Raw genomic sequence first — 22,611 nt, 5'->3', positions numbered from 1 at the left:
CTGCCTGCTGGCGGCTCTGTTTGCCTCGTCTCCGCTCGACCTCTCCAGCAGCCGTCGCGCCTGCCCCCCGCCTGCGGGACGCCCGGATTCGACCGTGCTTGCTTTTGCGCGCGAGATTGCGACGACCGGCGTGCAGCGAACCCGTGGGGGTTGGAACATCTCGTTCGTCGCCGACACGCCCTCTTGCGTCCTTCTGGCCCCAACCCCTCCCAAGGCACGAATGGGCGCACCCGCAGTCCCGCGCGCGTCCTTTGCAGCAGGCTCAGCCGCACAGCTCCGCCGGCCTCTCGCGCGCGAGGCGCTCCAGCAGTGCGCTGGTCAGCCATCAGCGGCACGGATCAGCCCAGAGACGCAGGCGCGGCGCTGGTTCCCCAATTCTTACCCGCCCCGTTCGCCCTCTTTTCCAGAGTCTTCACGCACCTGCGCCCGATCAGTAGCCCATGTCGGGATCTGCAGTCCGTTGTGGTGGGACAGCGGGACTCTGCCACAATGGCTTATCCCCAAACCATGTTGAGCGCAGCACACAGACCGGTCAGCATGCAGGGGTCGCGTGTCGATGGCTTGCTCCTTGCGGCACACTGCCAGCCGATGCTGGCGCTCGTGCAACTGGGGGAGGGTGCGTCGATGCGGCTCTGCGAGACGTACCGTGGGGCCTCCGCCATAAGAGCGCGATCCAGGGAGTCGTTGCCATGCAGGACATTGATACACATACACAACTTTCAGGGCGGAGCACACGCTTGACAGCCCATCCATTCTTAGCTTCAGACCCATCACTTTCCCAGAGGTCTATCTTGCTCCGCCTCGCCCTCCCTTCCGCCGTATTGAGTAACCAACACCGCACTCACGCTGTATAAGTATCGCCGAGTGTGCTCAAGGCTCCCTAAGCTAAGCACTAACGGTACGCTCCTGCCGAACCGCTTTGACCAAAACCTCTTTTCTTATTGCTCCTTCGCAGATTGGCTTGATGTCCTTTGGTTCCTGAGCCACTATTATACGTCTGCTGCACTCTGCCTTTGCTACCGTGCAGATTCCCTCTGCATTTACATGCACAATGGACCACCCTTACTCAGCATTCAGCGACCTTCCTGAGATCCAGTTCAATGCGGCAGGCCATCTCCAGGATGGATACCGGTGGCCAGATCGGGATGTTCCCTGGATTGGTGCACGTCCCAATCAGAGAGCAACCCTTTTTGGCTCCGAGGTGGCCTTGGACACAGCGCCAGGACACTCCATGCAACGTTACTTGAGCGGGCCTGAACGCCCCCTCTTCGAGACAAATGTCTTTCAGCACCTCGACAGTAGCGCCGACCGTGAGCATCGGCATTTTGATCTTGAGCCTTGCTTCGACCCCCAGGCGCCCTGGCCGTTCCCCGAGAGGCAGAAGTCTCCCGATAACTACCGGTCTAGCTGGTCCGTATCCTCAAGCAGCAGCTACAACATCTCGCACAAAGACGATCTGAGTATCAACAGCTTCGGCTCCCCCGAGCGCGGAAGCAGCCCGCCGTACGTTTCCCAGGACACAACCTACAGCGACTACAAAGCGTATCCTGTATACTCGATGGAGGAAGCGACGCTTGGTGCCGGCGGCTCCTGCACTCTCTCAGACATCCAACCATACCCCTCTCCCTGCGAAGAGACCGAGCCGGCCCTCGACTATGAGGATTGCCATGACATGAAGATGGGATTTGCCTGTGAACAGGAGACCATCCTGTTCAACGGCAAAATGGCAACCGATGAACATCATTGTGCCCATCTAAACGATGAGGACGTCATCCGCGTCCGTGACGCTGAGTCAGTCAAGCCTGTCGTCAAGAGCGAAGATGAAGCCGACTCCGACTGGAAGCCTCGCAATAAGCAGCGTCGCCGCCGGACGTCTCGTTCCAGCATCAGCTCCCAAAGCACAGCCCGTCGCAGCAGCAACTCGAGCAAAACCTCTCACAGCGCCAGCAGCGGGCGCGGTCGCATCGCGAAGTACTCGAAATCCAACTCCTCCAAGTCCAACTCCTCTTCTAAGGACGGCAACTCAGTGAACCGCCCCTTTCCCTGTCCCTTCGCAGGGTATTCGTGCTCTTCCACATTTGCATCCAAGAACGAATGGAAGCGGCACGTCAGCACGCAGCACATCCGCCTCGGCTTCTGGCGCTGCCAGCTATGCCCAAGCACACTCGACGGCGGCGCCACTACGTCTTACAACGACTTCAACCGCAAAGACCTGTTCGCACAGCATCTGCGCCGCATGCACATGGCACCCAGCAACGCAGCTTCCGGCAACAAGAGCGGCTCCTGCTCCAGCCCTCCCCCAAAGGATGCTCCCATTACGGAGGATAACATGGCCGACTTCCAGAAGCAGTGCTATCTGAAGCTGCGCGACCCTCCGCCTCGCAGTTCATGTCTCTTCTGCAACCGGTCTTTCGAGGGCCCGGGCAGCTGGGACGAGCGCATGGAACACGTCGGTCGCCACTTCGAGAAAGACCGGAAGGGCGGCGATGCGAAAATATATGGCGTCGAGCGATGGCATGAGGATCGTGTGCTCGAGAAGTGGCTGTGCGAAGAAGGCCTCATCGAGTTGAATGCGAGGGGCGCCTGGCAACTGGGAAGTGGCGCGACGAAGAAAGTCAGCCACAACGGGAACCTCATCGGGAGAATCGACGAGGATGACAGCGATGAGTCGTCTGAAGATGAGTAGTGGTGTATTTCATTTCGCTTTCCTTCATTTGGTTCATGATCCAACGGCCTGGTTGCTTTATTCCGTTTTGGGGCCGGGTGGGATAGTTACAACTGGATTGGACTGGAACTGGCACACAACGACCTGATACCCCCTTCGCTACAATCATTGCTTTTCTTTCGGCTGGGCTTTGGATTGAACACAACAAAAAGAAACGACATTGTAGTCTCGCTTTCATGATTAATGACGGATACCACTTCTGTAATTCAAACCGGTTTGTGCAGCATCGAGATGGGTTGTATATCGCTCTCGGCAAACATGAATGTTTCTTGCTCATGCCACCTGTCCAAGTGATTGCCTGTGTTGTTCTTGCCTGTTTGTTGGACTGATTAAAGTGCAGTAACATTTCACCCGGACAAGAGGGAACCCGGTATTCAAATGTGTGGTTTGAACATCAGGCTGTCCTGTAAGCAAGTCGATCTGCGCTATACGCCAGGAAAGCATGTTGAGCCAGAGGCTATCCTACGAAGTCATTCCAATGTATAGACGCTTAGAAACTAGCGATCCTCTTTTATAACGAAGATGTATTCGCCGCATCATCTTGTCGGCAAACGGAGGGAAACAGCGGCAACCACTACTAACGGGCGGCATGCGGTCGTGCCACCATATGGCTCGTGCACCTATCGATATGGATGCTTGATCATGCCGTCACCTCACATCGAGCATCAATACCAATCCATCGCACATTCCAATGCTTCAACTATCGCACCAAAGCCGCGATACCGAGACACCGCCAGCATGAGTGACCTGGCAAAAACCGTCGGAAAAACGAAGCTGGGCAGCAAAGTACCCAGCAACAGCAAGAAGATCGCCGACATCCTCGAAGAAGAGTCCGGCCAACAACAGTTGGTTGAAGATGACTCGTCCTCCGCATCATCCGTCTCATCCACCGGCACCGTCGTGCCGTCGTCGATGCAAAAGCAGCCAGGCGTCACCTCCGCCCCGACCGCGGCCTCGGCCGCTAACGTCGACTGGACGCGGTACTTCGCGCAGGAACTGTTCCTGGAGCATCGCAATGAGGTCACCGGCGAGCACGCGCAGTATCACGTCTACGTGACGCCGCCAGCCACGCCCAAAACGCCGCTTCTCGTACTGCATCACGGAGCAGGCTCGTCGGCGCTTACGTGGGCGCTCTTCGCACTCGAAGTGCGGCGGCTGATGCCCGAGGTTGGCGTGCTGGCCGTCGAGGCGCGCGAGCACGGCTCCATCGTACTTGACGGGGACGGCGGCATCGACGGCGCCATGACCGTCACTAACCTGAGTGCCGACCTGGCGCGGATGATTCATCTCACGGCGGCCAAGTTGGGCTGGGCACAGATGCCGCAGTTGCTGCTGGTCGGGCACAGCCTGGGTGGCGCCGTCGTCGTTGAGGCGGCAAAGAGCGGTGTTTTGGGCGTAAACGTGATGGGCTACGCGGTGCTGGACGTGGTTGAGGGCTCAGCCATGGACGCCCTCAAGCACATGCATACGTATTTGTCGACGCGGCCATCCATCTTCCCTTCTCCAGAAGCCGCCATCGAATGGCACATCCGCAGCCGCACGCTACGCAATCCAGAAAGCGCACGTGCGTCTGTGCCCAGCTTGCTCCGGCGACTGGAGTCCGGGAAGTGGGTGTGGAAGACGGACTTGGCTCAGACCGAAGCCTACTGGACGAACTGGTTCGAGGGCATGAGCAGCAAGTTCCTCACAGCAAGGGGTGCGAAGCTGCTGCTCCTCGCGGGCACGGATCGCTTGGACAAGGAGCTCATGATTGGGCAAATGCAAGGTCAGCTTATTCATCATTGGACCGCGTCCTTTCTTAGAACATGACTACGACAGCCCCTCACACATGCTGCTTGCTAATCTCAGAGCGGCAGGCAAATTTCAGCTTCAGGTCTACCCAATGGCCGGCCATTTCGTCCAAGAAGACGTACCAGATCAATGCGCGCAGACCGTCATCGAGTTTCTGAAGCGCAACGACAGGAGCGCTCTCGTGCTGCCACCAAAGGTCTCGGATCTCTTGGCGCAAGGAAAGAAGGTTTGATGAACACACTTTTGACTGAAGGGCCTACGTGATTTGAACGTGCGGAAGCACTTTGGTATTATTTTTGGTCCTTGGTTCTACACTAAATACCCTTTTTTGGACTTTTCTCTTCCTTTTCGAGCACCGTGCCCGTTACCAAAAACGCCGGGCAATGCTGAATGGCTAAACGGAAACTGGGAATCATGAAACGATGGAGGGATGGTCTTGGTCAACCGGCAATGAAGAAACGAATAGACAGGCAGAGCAACTGCCGACCAAATAGAACATCATCATGCCTCTTGCGCGACTTGCTTTGCTCGGTCCAGTGCGTCCTCGTCCGCCTTGGCCTTGTTCTTCCGTTTCCTTTTCCGCTTGGTTTGCTCCTCGGATACTGTCCCTTCACCGGCAGCGTTATCAGATGCAAGGGCCTTGGCCGAGCCTTGTTGCTCCGGTCTCTTCTTAGGTTTCTTGACGCTCAATGGATTGGGGGCCTTGGGTCCTTTCCTCTTCTTTTTCTTTGGCTCAGGTTGTGCGGGCGCATCCTTCATCTCCGTATCTTGGTCACCATCGCTCCCCTCGTCGTCGTCATCCCGTTTCCTCTTGGATACGGCAACCGTTGCAGTGGACCGCGTCTTTAGGCCGGCTCTGAACTTCTCCGTCTCCGTCCTGTCGCGCACGTCCTCGGTGGCGCCGGCCATGGGCTCCATGATCATGACACTCCTGTTGATGTAGATCAGGGGCACGCCGGGAATCTTGCGCAGGTAGGCACGCAGGCGCTGCTCCTGGCTGGCAACAACATAGCGGTGCTTGTTGGTCTTGGAGTCTTTCGGATCAAGCACGGACTTGACACAGTCGAGGGTGGAGAGAGGCTCGTCGAGGGTGTGGTGATTGCAGCGGCGGCGCTCGAAGGCCTGGGCTTTCCCAATGGCGTCCTGATCTTTAGAGGCGTATAGGTGGCGCATCGAGCACTGCGTGATCATCGGCTTGACCTTGCCTTGAAGGGTGCGCTCGAGGTAGCCGGCAAGGTCCATCTTCATGCGCGTCGAGTCCAGGACGATCTCGGAGTCGACTGTGACAGTAAGGTTAGTCGGACGCGCAGGCAAGCGGATGGTGGTGGAATCGACGCACCCAGGACTTGGTATGGTTCGCGGAAGCCGAACGTGAGGGCATATTGGTGCATCAACTTGCGGTATTGCTTCGCCCGCTTGCCGCGCATGGTGACGGTTGCGTCTAGGAGTGAACGTTCACAGAAGGAAAAAAATCTGGGGCACGCGCTTGTTGCGTGCAGCGTCGCAGCGCAAAACCAGCCGGACCCAAAAAGATAAGCTTTGGCCCGTGCGCACCGCCGTCGCCGGTCCGGTGCTTGCCTGCCTACGCAATGTCTCAAAGGGCAGGGGCAGCGCCCAGCGGATGGGGCAGCAGACAGCCCGGGATGACCAGGCCCTCTCTTGTCTCTGCGAACACAATCCGCTCCCCAACACCACCACCTTCAATGCCGACTCCCGCTCCCTCGTAGCCCTTGAGACCCGGCTCGCAGTCCTCCATCTCCTCCCTCCGCCCGTCCCGCCGATCTTTTCCCCCGCTTCCCGACGAGGACAATCATGTCCTCGGACGCCGCTCCTGTTGTTCCTCCTCCCGCCGCCGCCGCCGCCGCAAACGAGCCCCCAGCGCCGGTAGCTCCCCAGTCCGCCCAAGCGCCGCCGAAGCAGGACCCTGTCGGTCTGAGCGTCGAGCTCGACGAGTTTGGTCTGCCCATACGCAAGAAGCCCTTGCGGCGCCTGATCTCGGAGGACAGCGAGGAGAACCTCCGCAGATCCGTGGAAGAGGCGCAGCACCAGGAAACTGCCTCGGGAAATGCATGGGGAGCAACAGCGCCCGCGGCGCCGGCTTCTGCCTCGGCTTCGCCGACGCCGCAGGGCAATGCTCACGACGACGATGTGGCCGTGAAGGTCGACACGAAATCGGCCCCGTCAGGCGAGCTTGCAACGGCGCAGAGCGACGACAAGCGCGCCGAGGCCACACCCGACGTCCTCGCCGAGGCGTCTGCATCTGATCATAGGTATGCGGAGCCGGGCGCCGTGTCAGAATGGTCGTATCAGCAGCTAGCCCCAAAAAAAGAGAAGAAAGATGACGACTGGGACGGCGAATGGCAGGACATGCCCGCTTACGCTTCGTATGACATGTATAACGACGATAACAAGCTGATCGCACGCGAGAAAGACGACTTCAGTGATGAAGAGGTGGAGTACGGCGCCCTGGGTGGCGCCGGAAGAGGATACACCAGGGTCCAAATTGACGAGGATGCGCAATCGGCCACGAGCATGGACGACAACACGGCATATCTGTTCAAGGGAGGGAAAAGCACGAACGTCCAGGATGACGACGAAGAAGCGCGGGATCCGCTGTCGCAGATGCAGGCTACCAAGGACCTGCTTACCGAGGGTCAGAGAATTGCATACGTCGGAGTCGTCAGATTGTCCATGCTGGAAATGGTCAAGGAACTCGAGAAGCTGGAGAGGACGAAAGCAAGTAAGAAGCAGGTTGACATGTCCTCCGAGGCTATGAAGATGTGGAGCCAGAAGATGATGGTTCGGTTGTATAGTCACATGGAGATCGAGTCGGCGGAGCAGATTATGATCGAACAACTGGGAGAGCATGGGGTCCAGCCTAGCGACCTTACCCCGGCACTCATGCAGAATGCACGGGTGAAGAATCCCGTGGCCGAGGAGACCGCATCGAGCCGGCCCTCCGTGTCATCTCCGCGGCCTAGCTCAACCTCAAGTGCCCCATCTACTCCGGTCCCAGACACTCCAGGCTCGTCAGCGCCTCCGCCCTATGAGGACCATGGTGGGGAAGATATGCCAGAAGTCCGCACCCCCTCTCAGCTCCCCACAACCAAGAATATTGACATTGATCTGCGATGGACTGTTCTGTGCGATCTGTTCCTCGTACTGATTGCTGATTCTGTCTATGATGCGCGCTCACGGGAGGTATTGGAGAAGGTGGGAAAATACTTGGAGGTACCCGATCTTGACATTTGTCGTTTCGAGAAACGCGTCACCGACGCTCTCGAGATGCAAGAGGCAGCAAACGACCAAAATTGGAGCGACGAAGGGCACTTGGAAAGCCGTGCCAAAATGCAAAGGAATAGACGACTGGTGATGATGGGTCTGGCTACGGTTGGAGGAGGACTGGTCATCGGCCTGTCGGCAGGTCTCCTCGCCCCAGTCATCGGCGCGGGTCTTGCGGCTGGATTCACAACCATTGGTGTTGCTGGCACCAGCAGCTTCCTCGCAGGTGCCGGTGGCGCAGCCATCATCACTACTACCGGTGTGGTCACGGGAAGCACTGTCGGTGTGCGAGCTTCGAACCGGCGAACAGGGGCAGTCAAGACGTTCGAGTACCGGCCTCTGCACAACAATAAGAGGGTGAACATGGTCATCACGGTGTCTGGATGGATGAATGGCAAGGTTGACGATGTTCGCTTGCCATTCAGTACGGTGGATCCCGTGATGGGAGACATTTACTCGGTTTTTTGGGAGCCGGAAATGTTGCAGAGCATGGGTCAAACCATCAATATCCTAGCAACAGAGGTAAGGGCCCCCCTTTTCACAACCACAGAGTCGGAAACTCACAGCTATTAGGCCCTCACTCAAGGTCTGCAGCAAGTTCTTGGCAGCACCATCCTCGTCGCGCTCATGGGTGCGCTGCAACTTCCCATCGTACTTACCAAACTGTCGTACCTCATCGACAACCCATGGAATGTGTCACTGGCACGAGCCGAGCTGGCCGGCTTGATCCTTGCTGATTCGCTCATTGACCGGAACCTGGGCGTGCGGCCTGCTACGCTCGTCGGGTTCTCATTGGGATCCCGCGTCATCTTTTCGTGCTTACAAGAGCTTTCAAAGAGAGGAGCGTATGGCTTGGTTCAGAATGTTTTCCTGTTCGGTTCGCCCATGGTGGCGAAAAAGGACGAATATCTCAAGGCCAGATCGGTTGTTGCGGGTCGATTCGTCAACGGCTACGCGACAAACGACTGGATCCTCGGATACCTCTTCCGCGCAACCAGCGGAGGCGTCATGAAAGTTGCGGGGCTTGCCCCAGTTGACTGCCCCGGCATTGAAAACTTCGACGTCACGGAGATGGTCAACGGGCACATGGCGTATCGTGCAGCGATCCCTCGTCTGCTGCGTGAGATGGGGTGGGCGGTGGAAAGCGACGAGTTTGCGGAGATCGAGGATCCGGATCCGGACAACCACGAGGCAAGGCAGCGTGAGCTGATCAACGAGATCGAAGAAGCGCGCAAAGAGATGGAGCAGAAGCCGCAGAGAAAGAGCGGGTGGAATTTCTTCAAGAAGAAGCAGGCGGAGAAGAAGGAGTGGGAGATGTACGACGAGAAGATGAGGGCAGGAGACGACGACAAGAACAAGAACGTGCTGTTCGACGTGGAGGCCATCAAGCAAGAGGCAGCGGAGATCGCGGCGCAGGGGATCGAGGTAAAGCAGCTTGAGAGCACACTCCCACCCATGACGCTGGAGAGCCCACGCTCAAAGCTCCGGCAGACACAGAGTTTCAATGACTCGACAATCGACCACAACCAAGGCAGCAAGACGGCCCATCTTTACGACGGCTCCGAGTACGACGCGAACCCCGACCGGTGGGAGGGCGACATCTCGATGACTTTCGACACTTCGTACGAGACTCCTCCGGCATCGAGTCACGGGGCGGTGCACACAGGGTCGACGTGGAGTTCGCCCAGCGTCGAGAGGCCGCCTCTGCGCACGTCGAGCACTCTGCCGGTCAACTTGGCGAGCTTTGAGCACAATGCATGGGCGGATGACGACGAGGCGGAATGGGGAAAGGAGAAAGAGATGAAGATGACGTTTGAATAAGGGGATTCCTCGGGGCATGTGCGGCGTTTGATTTTTCGATACATTTCCGGGACCCCCTTTCCCTTGGTCCCGAATCTCAGGACAGAGACAGGTAGACGACGGGCATCGGCATATTGTGATAGGCGTTGGTTCGTTGGATGGGTTCTGCACATTGAAAAGCCGAGCATTCATTCACTGTAAAGTCCAGGGGTGCGGGCTGGTGTCATAATGGCGACGAGGAATTGTTTACAAAGTAGAGTAGTTGTAATCAAGCTTGGGTTTTTCTGCAGGGGGGGTGTAAGCTGACAAGAGCACGCATGCTCACGCCGAGGAGGCAGCCCGACGTCCAAGCACGAAAATCTATCTCAAATACTCCCTGATCAGCACGTTGGCTCGAGTCAATCTCCGCAACCGCCGGCATTGGGCCGGCCGTCGAAGTCGACGCCGGCCTCGCACAGAGCCTCGTCGAGCAGTCGACGGCCTCGTGTGCACCTAAGGTTTAGGTTGACGCCAGGCCGGGTGATGACGACACGGCGTGGCGCCGTTGGCCTCCCGCCCTCGACGCCGGCGCGCGCACGGCCAACGGCTTTCCTTCCCCACAATCCTCAACTGCCTTCAGTACAGCCAGAACCTGCCCCTTGCTCACCGCCCAATTCCAAATCCAACTCGGCTCTCCCCGTCCATACGCTCTGGTCCGGCTCCTCCGGCTCCCGCCAGCCTTGGCCGAAGGTCGACTTGCCTCTTACCAAGCAGCTTCGTCATCTTCTTCCCGGGTCCATGGGCCAGAGAAGCGTCTGTTACCGGAGGTAGATGTGCTTGCCGTGCTGCGCAATGATGACGGCGAGACGCAGCTGTCAACTGCCAAAGAGATCGCCGGCCTACATCACTACTGACTCAGCATGTCAATCGCACCACAGGTTACGGAGCAAATGCAGAAAACGTTCAATTGGAGCTCGGGCGCTTGCTCAATGAAAAGATCCCGCTCGTGTATAAGAAGCCCCGGGTCGTGCTGCAGTCGACGCTCTACTCCACCGTCACTTCACCAACATGGTCGGCAAAGCTGCTGCAACGGGCCTGGCCCTCATCTCGGTGGCCTCGGCCGCAAAGCAGTGCCTCAACCAGACGGTTCCGGTCGACATCGAGTCCCGCAATGCCGTCTTCGACACCAACACGATCCCTCACAGCAACATCGACGTCACGTGGTTCATCCAGAACATGACCCGTCAAGGGCACAACTTCACTGACGAGGCCCTGACCGGATACAACACCATCAGAGGGACCTACAATCTCAGCACGCAGTACTGCTGGGACGACCAGACCACCTCGGACAAGCCAACTTTGCAGATCCTGACCCACGGCATTGGCTTTGACAAGACGTATGTACATACCCTTGGATGTCAGGGCCGCCCACACTGACCGTTGCTCAGCTACTGGGACCTTTCTTTCCACGACTTCAATTACTCTTACGTCAATGCCGCGCTAGATGCTGGCTTCGCCACCCTCAGCTACGACCGACTGGGCATTGGCCAGTCGCAGCATGGCGACCCGCTCAACGAAATCCAGACCAACATTGAGGTTGCCGCCCTGCGCGCCCTGACCGAGCAGGTGCGAAACGGCAGCTTCCCGAACGTCAACACAACCTACGACAGCGTCGTGCACGTCGGCCATTCGTACGGCAGCATCCAGTCGTACATCTTGGCCGCCCGCTACCCCAGTCTTACCAATGGTCTCGTCCTGACCGGCTTCGCCCTCAACTCAAGCTTCAACGCCTTCTTCCTCGCCGGCGGCAATTTCCAGCAGGCTTCCATCAACGCGCCCCTGCGCTTCGGCTCCCCCAGCCTTGCCGCCACGGTCGAGGACTTCCTGTTTGAATCCAGCCCGCTGTACGACTGGGTATCGCCCATCGATTTGACCGCCCTGCCGGCACCGCAAGACCTGCCCGACGGATACATCACTCCTGCGAACTCGGGCGCCAATCAGTACCAATTCTTGCTGCCGCCCTTCTTCGACGTCGACATTCTGGCCCTTGCCGAGAGAACCAAGCAGCCAGTGGCCGTAGGCGAGCTCCTGACCCTCGCAAGCGCCCCGGCCCAGAATAACTTTGATGGCCCAGTGCTCGTCTTCACGGGTGGTACGTGTTGCCTTTTCTTTTCCTTCCCCATCGAATGAGTGCTGACACAGCCACGTGCAGACGCCGATCTTCCCTTCTGCGGAGGAGACTGCCTAGAGACGGGCGGCGCCGCCCCGTCCATCCCCGCCCAGGTCCAGCGGTCCTTCCCCAACGTCGCGTCAGAGGACTTCTTAGCCTACATCCAGCCGAACACTGGGCATGGTCTGACAACGCATTACAACGCGACTGCCGGCTACCATGTCATTTCCGATTGGCTGCGTGATCACGGCTTCTAAGTAAGCATATGTCTTATGCGTCAGCAATGACTTTGGAATGAGACATGAAGCGTACGTACCTATAATAGTAATCACGCATAATAATATATTTGGATATATGCCCCCATATTGATCGCGCCCAATCGGTTTGAAGAACTTGTGTCATCTACATATGGTGTATACACTTCTGAAAAGTCGCCGTGTAACTTTGCCAGGCCTGGTAGCGAATCCCAGCTGCTTGTTTCTCTTCGAATAAAGATTCGATCAAACAAATCTTGCGAAAGATGCAAGCAACTGTATAGGCTGGTTTCCCCCTGATCTTGTAGTGTATTTGTCGTTCAAGGTCTTTCATATGGAGGAATCAAGTATCCTTAAATTATAACAACTCCCCGAGAGATACCACTGTAACCTGTGGCCTCCAAGCTGCCATTGTAGGTATTTCTTTTGGCATCACCTGTCGTGGGATCCTTCAGTACCAGCGCGGACCCGTCTGTCTTCGTAGTCTTCGGCCAGGAGACGACATACGTATTTGTGGCGTATTACTCTTGCAAAGATACTCAACGTCCCTCAGCTCGATGTTGAGTTTCGACTATGTTATTGCAGTACGTTAGCAATGACGCGTCGCACTTCCCTTTGCTTGCTCAGGAGTCTACTCGATATGCAAGTGAGAAGTCTACTGTGCTATCTAGCTGCGCCAGCATCAAGAATTTCTTGACTCAGGACAGGCCGGAAAGGATTTTTACTCACCGTCAAGTGTATTCATCCCTTGCCTTGGATGATTATGCCAGCCAGCATTTTCTTTGGCAGTAGACATTCCACGAATCGGCCTCCTTTATAGTTTTTCCGGTATCCTCATTGTTCGCGCGAAGACTCACATTACTCTTCTTCTTATACCATACTAAAGAAATAAGAGCACACAGCGGCATGGCACGCCTCTTTTAGACGGCCGAATTTAGCCCTTGAGCCGGATCCCAACCGTTCGCACGAGTGAATACCGTCTTCCGGGCCCCGAGCGGTGCAAAATCGCATTAGTAAATAGTAGGGCTCTCGTTTTTTGGTTTCCTCTTCGTCGGAAGTCCATGAGAACAGCAGAGGAGTGATATGCCTGGGAAGCGAGCCCCAAACGTTAGAGGCAAAAGCGTACAAGAGCCACGAAGCCTCAACTTCAACGATAGCCACTTCTTTGGCAAACGAAATACGTTGGATAGGTATGAAAATGCGAACGAGGATTAATCCCCACACTATTTCCTGGGACCTAACAGGATCGCCACAGCCTACTAGACACGAAAGGATGATCATTGTCCTGGTTACGATATCGTCTATCGTATTTCCACTACCTATCTCCCTTGATCCGTGAAAAAAAAAAAAGCCCATCGCTAACCCGTTTTTCTTTTCCTTACACAACGCACTCGCTTCGCCGGAGGAAACGAAGAAACCCACTTTCCCACTTTATATCAGTAGACAAAAAAAAGGAGCCCTCTCCATATGCCCGTAGAAAAGTGAATGAAAAACCCATGTACCGATAATTAACAAGTGGGGAGGAATAGCCTGCTCGCTCATTTCGCCAATATACCCGCTTGGAAGATGAGAAAAAAAAAGTTGCTCTGCGCCCGCCATGACTCAAGGAAGATAAGTCACCCAAGATGATGAAGCTCAGAGGATGATGTTCAACTCATGCCTGACTGTGTTCGGATCGCCCATGTCGGGGTAGTATGGCACCATCGAATCCGCCGAATGGACGTACGCATCATTGTACAGGCGCCAGTATGGCTGTCGCACCTTGCGAGCGGGGTGGAAGAGGCCAGCCCACACGTAGTTCATGACCACGCCAGTGCCGACAGCAACACGGACTGCCTCGATGGCCTCGATAATACGATCGATGACGTGAGGGCTGGTCTCAAAAATGTTGGGGTAGAGCAGGTTGAGCAGGTGCACCATAGCATCCTCGCATCCTAGACCCACAACGCCTAGCGCAACATGCTTGACAACGGATGCGGCTGTCTGGCGGTGAACCTGGTCACGATCGATGAGGGCGTCCTCAAGAAGCGGCGTAACAGCGTAGACGTAGTCCTTTGCCATCTCGCCGATGTACTCGAAGAGGAAGGATAGCGACTTCAGCACACCGTTCTGGACGTTGAGCTCAGGCACGCGATACTCGTTCATCAGCGCCGGAAGAACCGTGAAGGGAGCACAAGTCTCGGCCACGATGCCGATGGCGACTGCAGTACAAACACGAGACTGACGCTCCTGCACCCTCAAGTTGTTGAGAAGGGTGGCAAGGACATCCTGCGGACCAATTGCCTTGGCGATGAAACCAAACGTGTTGTTAGCAGCACGACGAATGCCCTTCTTGTGGGCCTTCAGCATGTCCAGAAGCTCGAAGCAAATTCTCATCCACTCACGAGCATTGACGCTTTCGGGACCACGATCGGCAATACGTCCAACTAGATCGATCGTATTCTCCTGCACCTTTTCGTGGCGGTTGCGAAGGATAGGAGTAAGACGTGGAAGAAGATCCTTGATAGGCGGTTGCATCTGGTTGATGCCCACTACGGTGACGATGGATCTGAGAGCGCCCAGAATAGAACCAAGCACTTCAGGATACTCTTCGCCGAGATACTCGTACAGAACGGTACCGAGCTTGCCCATTAGCGCGTCTTCTCCACACTGCTTCATAACGAGCGCGATGCGGGAGACCAGATCGGCGGCCTGCTGCCTGACAGTGGCCGACTTGTTGTTCAGCCTCCAGAGGATAGTACTGACAATCTGAGGGAGGTAAGGCTTGCATCGGGTTCCAAGAGCGTTAACGACGGTACCGAAGCCGTTGAGCATGACAACGTCCTCGATACTCTGCTCCTGGAACGCATGCAGGATACCGTCAACGAGGCGTTCTTCCAGCCTCTCACCGATATCGGCAGCACCAAGGCTGGCAATGACCTTCTCCAGCGTCTCGACCGTCATCTTGCGATAGGGCTCGCTCTCATCTTTGAGGTTGACGACAATGCGCTCGACGATCTCGCTAACACCAACCTTCTGGCCGAGGTCGACGGTTGTTTCCACAACTTGCCTGTAGTTGCGTTTGTCCAAAGCCATACGACGGACCCAGAAGCTCTTGAAAAAGTCGTCCAGCACATTCTCCTTCAAATAGCCGGCCGTAACGCCCTCTGTACTGGCGCATTGGGAGATGACCTTGAGCACGACCTTCTTCATCTCCTCATCGGGCGAAGAGAACTCGCGGAGTAAAATCTCCATGATTTGACCAGTGTAATAGTTGGCATACTCCTCATCCATCAGGGGGATGATGTAGCCAACAGCCTTGAGGAAACCAGCAAGGCCCTTTCCACGCTGCTTACGAGCCCCAGTCCATAGCGGGTTCAAAATGTCATCGAAGCTCTCGATACCGTAAGGATTCGCAGCTTCAGCCAAAGCGGCAATGGCCAAAGCCGTGACAGTCCGCACCTTAGTCTGCTCGTCGTTCAAGTTGTCGCCAATACAGTCGACAAGGCCCTTCAAATGGGGCAGAATGGCGCAGCCCATCAGGATAGGAATTTGTTGGACAATCTTGACTCCAGTGTGACGAGCTTGCCATGACTTCTTGCTTCGACAGACGGCCCGCAAGAAGGGAAGAAGGGCAGGGATACCCAAGGCCGAGGCAACAACCGCGAAGGCACGAGCTGTAGTGTTACGGACATACTCGTCGGGATGGTCGATATCGGGCCTCATCGTACTGATCATGTGAGCAAGACCAGCAGCCTTCGCAAGGTTGGAGATGATCTCGCGACCCTCCACGCGAGCGTAGTAGTCCTGGTCGATGAGCAGCGGCTCAATGACGACGAGGATCTTGTGGACGTAAGGCCGGACCATGTCATCAAGCTTGTAGAGAACACGGTCGATGACCTTGACGAGAAGATGGCGTTCCTGATCTTCGAGCGTCCTTTCCATGAGCAAGGGGAGAATCTGATTGAACAGAGGTCCGGCGCCGAAGTTGCGGGCGTTGTCGGTGAGCTGGCGAAGTGCAGTCTTACGCATCGGTGGAGTGCCGTTCTTGACCTTGAGCAATAGCCGCATAATCTTGCGCTCTTTCATCTCATCCACGCTCAGCTCCTCCTCGTTTTGGCCATCCATGAGCTTGCCAAAGTATTGCATGTCCTCGGTTTTGAAGAACTGTAATTCACCAACACCGGGGATCTCGTTGGGAAGCTGCTTTCCAAGGGCTCGGGCGTTCTCGGGCTCCTGCATCATGAAGCCACCAGCTAGGCTGGCTGTAGGCGCGGGAGTGGCTGCCACTTTCTTTGCGGGGGCGCGAACAGGCTCATAACCTGGTGGAGGTGTGAGGATCCTGTAACCCTGCTCTTCGCCGGGTAGTAACTCGTCGAGTTCCTCATCTGAAATGGGGGCATTGCGTCCAGAAATGTCGGTTCCAAAAGAGAGAACTGTGCCAGCTTGGGAGGGGTGGACAGGCGTGGCGAGTCCAGGAGCACCACCGGCAGGTGTGGCACCCAGAGCCGGTGCCTGATCCCATCTCGACTTGCGTTTGGGAGTAGCATCGGGAGCACCGGGAACAGGAATCGAGGGAGTCTGGTCCCATCTGGAGCGCTTCTTGGGTTCAGACTCGACGGCGCCGTTCGTGCCGTTAGTGGCGGCGTCCTCTGACGAGACGTCCCATCGCTTCTTGCGCTTGCGGCCAGCCGTGGCGCCGTTGGTACCGTTCTCCGTGGGCGTCTTGTCGCCACCGTCCTTCAGAGTCGCTTCATGTTCCTCGACATGCTCGCCTCTCGCCTTTTTCTCTTGTTTCTCGCGCTCTTCCCGCTCACGCTCGCGTTTCTTCATAATGTCCTTGTAGCTCATGCCCTCCTCGTCGCCGGTACCACGCTCGAAGCGACGCTTCTGGTAATCCGTCTCGCGAGCCTGGATCTGGGCCTGCTTCTCGCGATCCATCAGAATATCCTCCTCCATGGCATCTCCCGTGGCGAACTCGTCCATCTGGGCACGGGTGGCGGTGTACTGGCCAACAAGCCTGCGGCTGTCGTCGACATCATCCATGTCCTCATCGTCATTAGCAGGGATGGAGGTGAGGTAGCCGTCGTACTTGTTGGCGCCATTGCGTTCATAAAGGTCGGTATCAAAGGATTCCGTCAGGGAGGCCTTCGTTGAGTTGTCAGTCCTCTGGTTAGCCGGGTCGAAAGTCTTTGAACCTTTCTTCCCTGCAGCTGCCGCGTTGCGCTCCTGCTGCAGGCGCTTGATGGTCTCGAAGTCGGCTGTGCGTGCATTAGCTTTGCTGGCGACGTTGAGCGCGTCGAGCTGTAGCTTACCGTCGGACATCTTCACGGGCTAGTGGCGACGATGATCCAGTATGCGCTGCGACCGGGTGGGCAGTTTATGCGACCGACATGTATGTGCGTCCGTCGAGCAGCAGAGTGGAGGCGGAAGCAGGAAGTTGTCGATGATGCGGCGCTGAGGAACGGCGGGCGGCGGTGTTCTGCTGCATCGCCGAACCGTGACGCGCCAAGACCGCGCTAAACCGGGTTAGGGCTGCTCGCCATGTTGGAAGCTGAGCAACGGGCAGTCAAAACTTTGGCAATTCTCTTGAGCATGCACTACGAATGCTTCCTGGGGTACGCTTAGAAATCCATCATCTCGCCCATCAACGACCCTTGGTATTTCTCGACCACCTCGCCGCATTTCACAAGTACTCCCGCCGCGAGCGTCCTGACCCGTTCTTCCTCATCACTTCCTCCGCCGGTGCGGTCAAATACCATCTTCACCCACTCCTGTGTTTCAAGAAGCTCTCTACCGTGGTCGTGCACGAGACGCTGCTGGTTTTCATTCACCTCCAGCAACATCAACATCGCAAAAACAACACCTTCAAGGATGGCCGAGTCGCTAAGTGCAGGTGCCCGGACTGCAAGAAGGAGATCCCAGAGCTCAGAAGTCATTTGCGGAAGAGAAAGCGTGGACGAGCCAGAAGAGTGCAGGAGTATGGCGAGTGTCTTGAGAAAGACAGGAAGTATCATAGGAGAGTAATATATATTGCTCGTGCCCCTGTTGAGAGTCAGCCTAAGTAGCCGGACGATCATGAACTACTTACAGCGCTCTCGAGTGTGCCCACCACCCAGCGGTAAGTGGGAAGAAGAAGCTCTGGGCCACGACCTTTGCGAGGTCGTTGGTGATAATCTTACGTTTCTTCTCCACCTCCATGCGTGACGAGAATGTGCGGACTTTGAGTGCGTTTGGCCCAGTAACTTTGTCAGCCGCATCGAGCGCCAGAGGAGATATCAAGGTGTGCTTCAGCTTGTTCGTAATGGCATCCACCGGATTGGCTTCCGTCGAATAGATACTGTGTAACTTTGCAGGAAGCATTCTCGTGGGGAAGCTTGAGTCCTGGCGCCGCCCCGCGCTGGACTCGTCGCCATCCTCCTTGAATCCGGCCATTTCCCGTGCACCGAGGCCGATGGCGCCGAGCATGCAGACACGTTGGCTGATAGAATAGTCACCAGCGTAGAAGCATCTCACCAAGTATGGCCCCATTTGCCTCGGCTCAGCAATCGCAACCGCAACCAAAGCCTGTTGACGCATCTCCTCGAAGTTTTCCAGCTCGAACTGATCAGTCAAGCCCACCAGGACAGAAGCGAGCTCTTCAAGATTGTCCTTGACCTCTTTGCCGAAGTTTGACTTTCGTCGAATTAGACTGGCTGCGCTTGAGAGCGCAAGCTGGTGACGATCGAGGTTCTCGCTTTCTCGAAGACCCGCTAGTAGGTCACGAATGTAGACGGGTGCTGTTGATCTATCTCTGGTGACCTGAGTTGGGTCTTCAGAGTCGTCCTCTGGATCAGAGTCTGGTTTTGCGTAAGGCACAAGATCTTCGTCTTCGTCCGAAGAATCCGCGATTTCGATAATCTTTGGGCCTGCTGCTATTTGTTCCTTCCTCACTTGCCTTGGGAAACCTCCCGCCTTTTGCTTCGCCTGCAATTGGGCGCGTGAAGCTTTCACGCTTGGAGTCGCTTGGTCAAGCACCGCTTGCTCAAAGTCTCCAACATTACCAATTGGATCGTCCAGTCGAGAAAGCTGCCGAAACCAATCTGCCTCGTTGGATTCGGTTTCAGCGATACCGAAATTGAGCCGATTTTCTGGCTTGTCTACGAGCTCTGATATGGCAGTAGCAACGACCATTCCCAGGAAGCGGGCACGTGGAGAGGAAGTCCCTAAACGATTCGAGGTGCCCCGCATCTGTACACTTGACCTTGCCAGGGTGAATAGGAGCATGGGCTGCATTCGGTGGATGTAACCTGAGGCCATGAGTAGAACTTGAGCCAAGGCTATAGCGTGTTAGCGGTCAACCTTTGTCATCAGTAAAGGTTTTTACCTTCTTGCTGCAGAATTGGGGTGTGTTTGATGAAGAGCTCATCCCCGAATTGCTCCATGCTCCTCTCTAGGACTTTGCACATCCTATCTATACTTTTCCTCAGTTCTGCACCCGCCCACATTAGCGAGAGGATCTCTCACCTTCGTCTAGTTGCAGAGCGGCGACGGCAACGCGTCTCGCACCAAACGATACATTTGCGTACCCGCTCATTGGATTGGTGAGCCATAGAGCAAGACTTTCTTTCGCGGCATCGCTGCTGTCTGTGACGGCATGTAGAAAGGCCACTGAACCTGGTATCGCTTTCGAGGACGTTTCGAGATCTTCGTTCTGGGTGCGGAGGATTTTACTCGACAAGATATTCAAAAGGATAAAAATGACCTGCCTTTGCTCGTGGCCACGGAGCTTTCGGATCAATTGTTGGAACAACGAGAGTCTGTTTGCACCATGAAGAGAGAAATGTGACAAGAATCCCCACAAGATATTGTCTAGACATTAGCTACACATCTCAATATCGAGGCGATAAGAATTTACCTGGATATCCTAGCGTCAAGGATTTCCCCAAGAGAAGTGCGCCGTCTTGCGCACAATCCGAGCCTGCAGCATTACTAACGAAAATGGCTGTGGAGCGTCCAAGCCACTGTGCAAATTCTGATCCAGAGGCAAACCAAGGATCAGACTGACCGCTCCGTGTAGCCTTCAGTAAATCTGATGCCTGGGCAGCCACGGAGACAATCCTTCCAGCTGCGAAAAGAGAGACAAGCTCGCGCCACAGGATCTGTCTTTGGGTGGGGACATTGACAAAACCTTGAATGATTTGCCACAGATCTAGAATGATGTTTTCGTGAAGAAGACTAGCCAGGATATCACAAAGTGGTCGTAATTGCTGCTCAACGCCATCGGTTGTCCCGCCCGGCCGCTTCTGATTTTGGTAAAAATCCTGAACCAGGCTTTTGAGACGTGCAACGATGGCACCAAGCCCGCTGACGCTTTTGAGACAATCGAGAATGACACCCTTGTCGTCCTTGGACGAGGATGTGGTTGGCCATGCGTCCCAATAATTCGGAATGGTATCGTTTACGAGTGTGCTGATGATCTGTGCAGAGAGTGGTCCAGGGACTCTAATGTTGAAGTTTTCTGAGTTCTTCATTGACACACCGAGGTATCTCAGAACATGGTGTAGCTCCTGTGCGTCAGGTTGTCCTCGCAGAGCCGCTAAGGCCTGATCTGGAGAGCTTATATTGGCAGCTCCGGGATAACCAGTCGGGTCAGTTGTACTGAGAGTTTCCTCGAGAGCCACAACAGGCTTTAGCCTAGTCGTCCCAACGGCGGTCAGTAGGTCATCCATCGTCGCGCGTTAAGTCATGGCGACAGGATTCGAGAAGAAGTTGGGCGCAAGCGGGACGGAGAGCAATGGCGTGCGGATAAACGGCGGCGAAAGATTAGGCAGCGGCCGTTATCGATAAGCATGCTGGAGCTTTGACCATTCCATGGATCTCTAAACGGGCTCCGTCACCTCTCTCGACTTGTCACTCAGCACCTCCGCATCGAATCTGATCCGGTCACCACGAACCATGGCGAACCGCGCAGAAAATCTTCCAGCGAGATGGTAGACATCCGCCGTGCCCTTCTAAGGACTCCATGTTGACAAGTGTCAGGAAATATCTCCAGAACATCGTTAGCCGCCATGGTCCATTCACGGACCCCGACTGGGAGCCTAGCGCGGCTACGCTTGACGCCCTGGCAAGCATGAAGGTTTTGTGAGTAGTTTCGATGCAGCTGTTCGAGCGAGATCGTGCTAACATGCCTTTAGGGTCATGTATGCTTGTCGTCTCCTATTGTCCTCGCGTCGTACTCACCGCAGGCAGTGGCGCCGGAGGGCTTGGCTGCGAGATCCTCAAGAACCTTGCGCTCTCTGGATTCAAGGACATCTACGTTATCGACATGGGTATTGCCTGATCCACGTGTCGAGCTGGCTTTTGGGTCACATGATCTGACGAGGTTCATAGACACGATTGACGTCTCAAACCTGAACCGTCAATTTCTATTCCGTCAAGCCGACGTTGGAAAGTACAAGGCCGAAGTCGCGGCCCGCTTCGTGGAGAAGCGAGTCAAAGGTGTCAAGATCACGCCTTACTGCGGCAAAATACAGGACAAGGACGAGGATTTCTACATGCAGTTTGCTTTGGTGGTATGCGGGCTGGACAGCATTGAGGCGCGCCGGTGGATCAATGCCACGCTCGTTGGCATGGTCGATGCGGAGAACCCAGATTCTCTGAAGCCGTTGATTGACGGTGGAACGGAAGGTAAAACTATCCTCGGCTGGAAGGCCACCGGTTGCTAATTCGAACGCCAGGCTTCAAGGGCCAGGCGCGTGTCATTCTCCCGACTATGACGTCTTGTATAGAGTGCCAGCTGGACATGCACGCCCCGCGTGCTGCGGTTCCTCTGTGTACGCTTGCTACCATCCCAAGACAGCCGCAGCATTGCATCGAGTGGGCGCACATCATAGCTTGGGAGGAAGAGCGCAAGGGAGATACGCTTGACACCGATGACCCCGAGCATATCACCTGGCTCTACAACAAGGCTCTTGCTCGCGCCGACGAGTTCAACATTCCTGGCGTCACGTACTCAATGACTCAGGGCGTGGTCAAGAACATCATCCCTGCAATTGCATCGACCAACGCGATTGTTGCCGCGGCATGCTGCAACGAAGCCTTCAAGATCGCCAGCAACACCAACCCGCCCCTTGGGCTCCCGGACAGTGGAAATGGCAACTACATGTACTATACTGGCGATGACAGCGTGTACACTTACACATTCGAGCATGAGAAGAAGGACGACTGCCCCATTTGCGGTAATCTCGCCAGGACGCTTGAGGTCGACTCGGCGAACTCGTTGGAGGAATTCCTGGAAAGCCTCGCAGAGCGGCCGGAGACGTGGGTACTCCCTGGAAGCCACTAGTGAACAAACTGACCATGGAAATATAGGCAATTCAAGAAGCCGAGCATTCGATCGGAAGCCAAGACGCTTTACCAGCAGTTTCCTCCAAGCCTGGAAGAGCAGACACGACCGAATCTTCAGAGAAAGCTGGCTGATTTAGTTGCGAGCGGAGAGGAAGTGGTTGTCACAGACCCGGCATTTGCGACGGTTTTCAAGTTCAAGCTGGTGTTCAAGGAGTGAATTCGATGGTTTCAGACCCGATGGTGCTGTGCATAGCTGATCGGCGTTCAAAATGGCGCAGTAATACTGCTAGATAGGAGATTGT

The 22,611-nt window shown here is 55.7% G+C and overlaps 8 protein-coding genes across 8 annotated transcripts; 5 read left to right on the top strand and 3 right to left on the bottom strand.

Moving 5' to 3' along the window:
• Nucleotides 1-1,051: 1,051 nt before the first annotated feature.
• LTHEOB_10561 (Zinc finger c2h2-like protein) lies at nt 1,052-2,686 on the top strand (the record flags this gene model as incomplete). Its single annotated transcript, XM_035507220.1, has 1 exon — nt 1,052-2,686. The coding sequence occupies one exon, from the start codon at nt 1,052-1,054 to the stop codon at nt 2,684-2,686; it is 1,635 nt and encodes a 544-aa protein (XP_035367870.1).
• A 777-nt stretch (nt 2,687-3,463) lies between these two features.
• Nucleotides 3,464-4,748, top strand: LTHEOB_10560 (Carboxylesterase; the record flags this gene model as incomplete). Its single annotated transcript, XM_035507219.1, has 2 exons — nt 3,464-4,490; nt 4,582-4,748. 2 exons carry the CDS (start codon nt 3,464-3,466, stop codon nt 4,746-4,748), a joined length of 1,194 nt encoding a protein of 397 aa, XP_035367869.1.
• Nucleotides 4,749-5,017: 269 nt separating this feature from the next.
• Nucleotides 5,018-5,943, bottom strand: LTHEOB_10559 (rRNA-processing protein utp23; the record flags this gene model as incomplete). Its single annotated transcript, XM_035507217.1, has 2 exons — nt 5,018-5,796; nt 5,856-5,943. 2 exons carry the CDS (start codon nt 5,941-5,943, stop codon nt 5,018-5,020), a joined length of 867 nt encoding a protein of 288 aa, XP_035367868.1.
• Nucleotides 5,944-6,328: 385 nt separating this feature from the next.
• On the top strand, nt 6,329-9,619 carry LTHEOB_10558 (uncharacterized protein; the record flags this gene model as incomplete). The annotated part of the gene is made up of 2 exons (XM_035507216.1): nt 6,329-8,320; nt 8,372-9,619. 2 exons carry the CDS (start codon nt 6,329-6,331, stop codon nt 9,617-9,619), a joined length of 3,240 nt encoding a protein of 1,079 aa, XP_035367867.1.
• Nucleotides 9,620-10,645: 1,026 nt separating this feature from the next.
• Nucleotides 10,646-12,004, top strand: LTHEOB_10557 (Alpha beta-hydrolase; the record flags this gene model as incomplete). The annotated part of the gene is made up of 3 exons (XM_035507215.1): nt 10,646-10,974; nt 11,026-11,729; nt 11,790-12,004. The coding sequence occupies 3 exons, from the start codon at nt 10,646-10,648 to the stop codon at nt 12,002-12,004; spliced, it is 1,248 nt and encodes a 415-aa protein (XP_035367866.1).
• Nucleotides 12,005-13,636: 1,632 nt separating this feature from the next.
• On the bottom strand, nt 13,637-17,305 carry LTHEOB_10556 (U2 snrnp component prp10; the record flags this gene model as incomplete). The annotated part of the gene is made up of 1 exon (XM_035507214.1): nt 13,637-17,305. The coding sequence occupies one exon, from the start codon at nt 17,303-17,305 to the stop codon at nt 13,637-13,639; it is 3,669 nt and encodes a 1,222-aa protein (XP_035367865.1).
• Nucleotides 17,306-17,604: 299 nt separating this feature from the next.
• Nucleotides 17,605-19,153, bottom strand: LTHEOB_10555 (Telomere length regulation protein; the record flags this gene model as incomplete). The annotated part of the gene is made up of 2 exons (XM_035507213.1): nt 17,605-18,025; nt 18,072-19,153. 2 exons carry the CDS (start codon nt 19,151-19,153, stop codon nt 17,605-17,607), a joined length of 1,503 nt encoding a protein of 500 aa, XP_035367864.1.
• Nucleotides 19,154-20,917: 1,764 nt separating this feature from the next.
• LTHEOB_10554 (NEDD8 activating enzyme protein) lies at nt 20,918-22,526 on the top strand (the record flags this gene model as incomplete). The annotated part of the gene is made up of 7 exons (XM_035507212.1): nt 20,918-20,952; nt 21,002-21,103; nt 21,157-21,162; nt 21,212-21,291; nt 21,353-21,649; nt 21,700-22,282; nt 22,334-22,526. The coding sequence occupies 7 exons, from the start codon at nt 20,918-20,920 to the stop codon at nt 22,524-22,526; spliced, it is 1,296 nt and encodes a 431-aa protein (XP_035367863.1).
• Between the last annotated feature and the right edge of the window lie 85 nt (nt 22,527-22,611).

The sequence above is a fragment of the Lasiodiplodia theobromae genome (genome assembly GCF_012971845.1).
Source record: "Lasiodiplodia theobromae strain AM2As chromosome Unknown scaffold_39, whole genome shotgun sequence".
NCBI lineage: Eukaryota > Fungi > Ascomycota > Dothideomycetes > Botryosphaeriales > Botryosphaeriaceae > Lasiodiplodia > Lasiodiplodia theobromae.
Note: the sequence above shows the minus strand (reverse complement) of the source record. Positions and strands in the feature narration are given on the sequence as shown.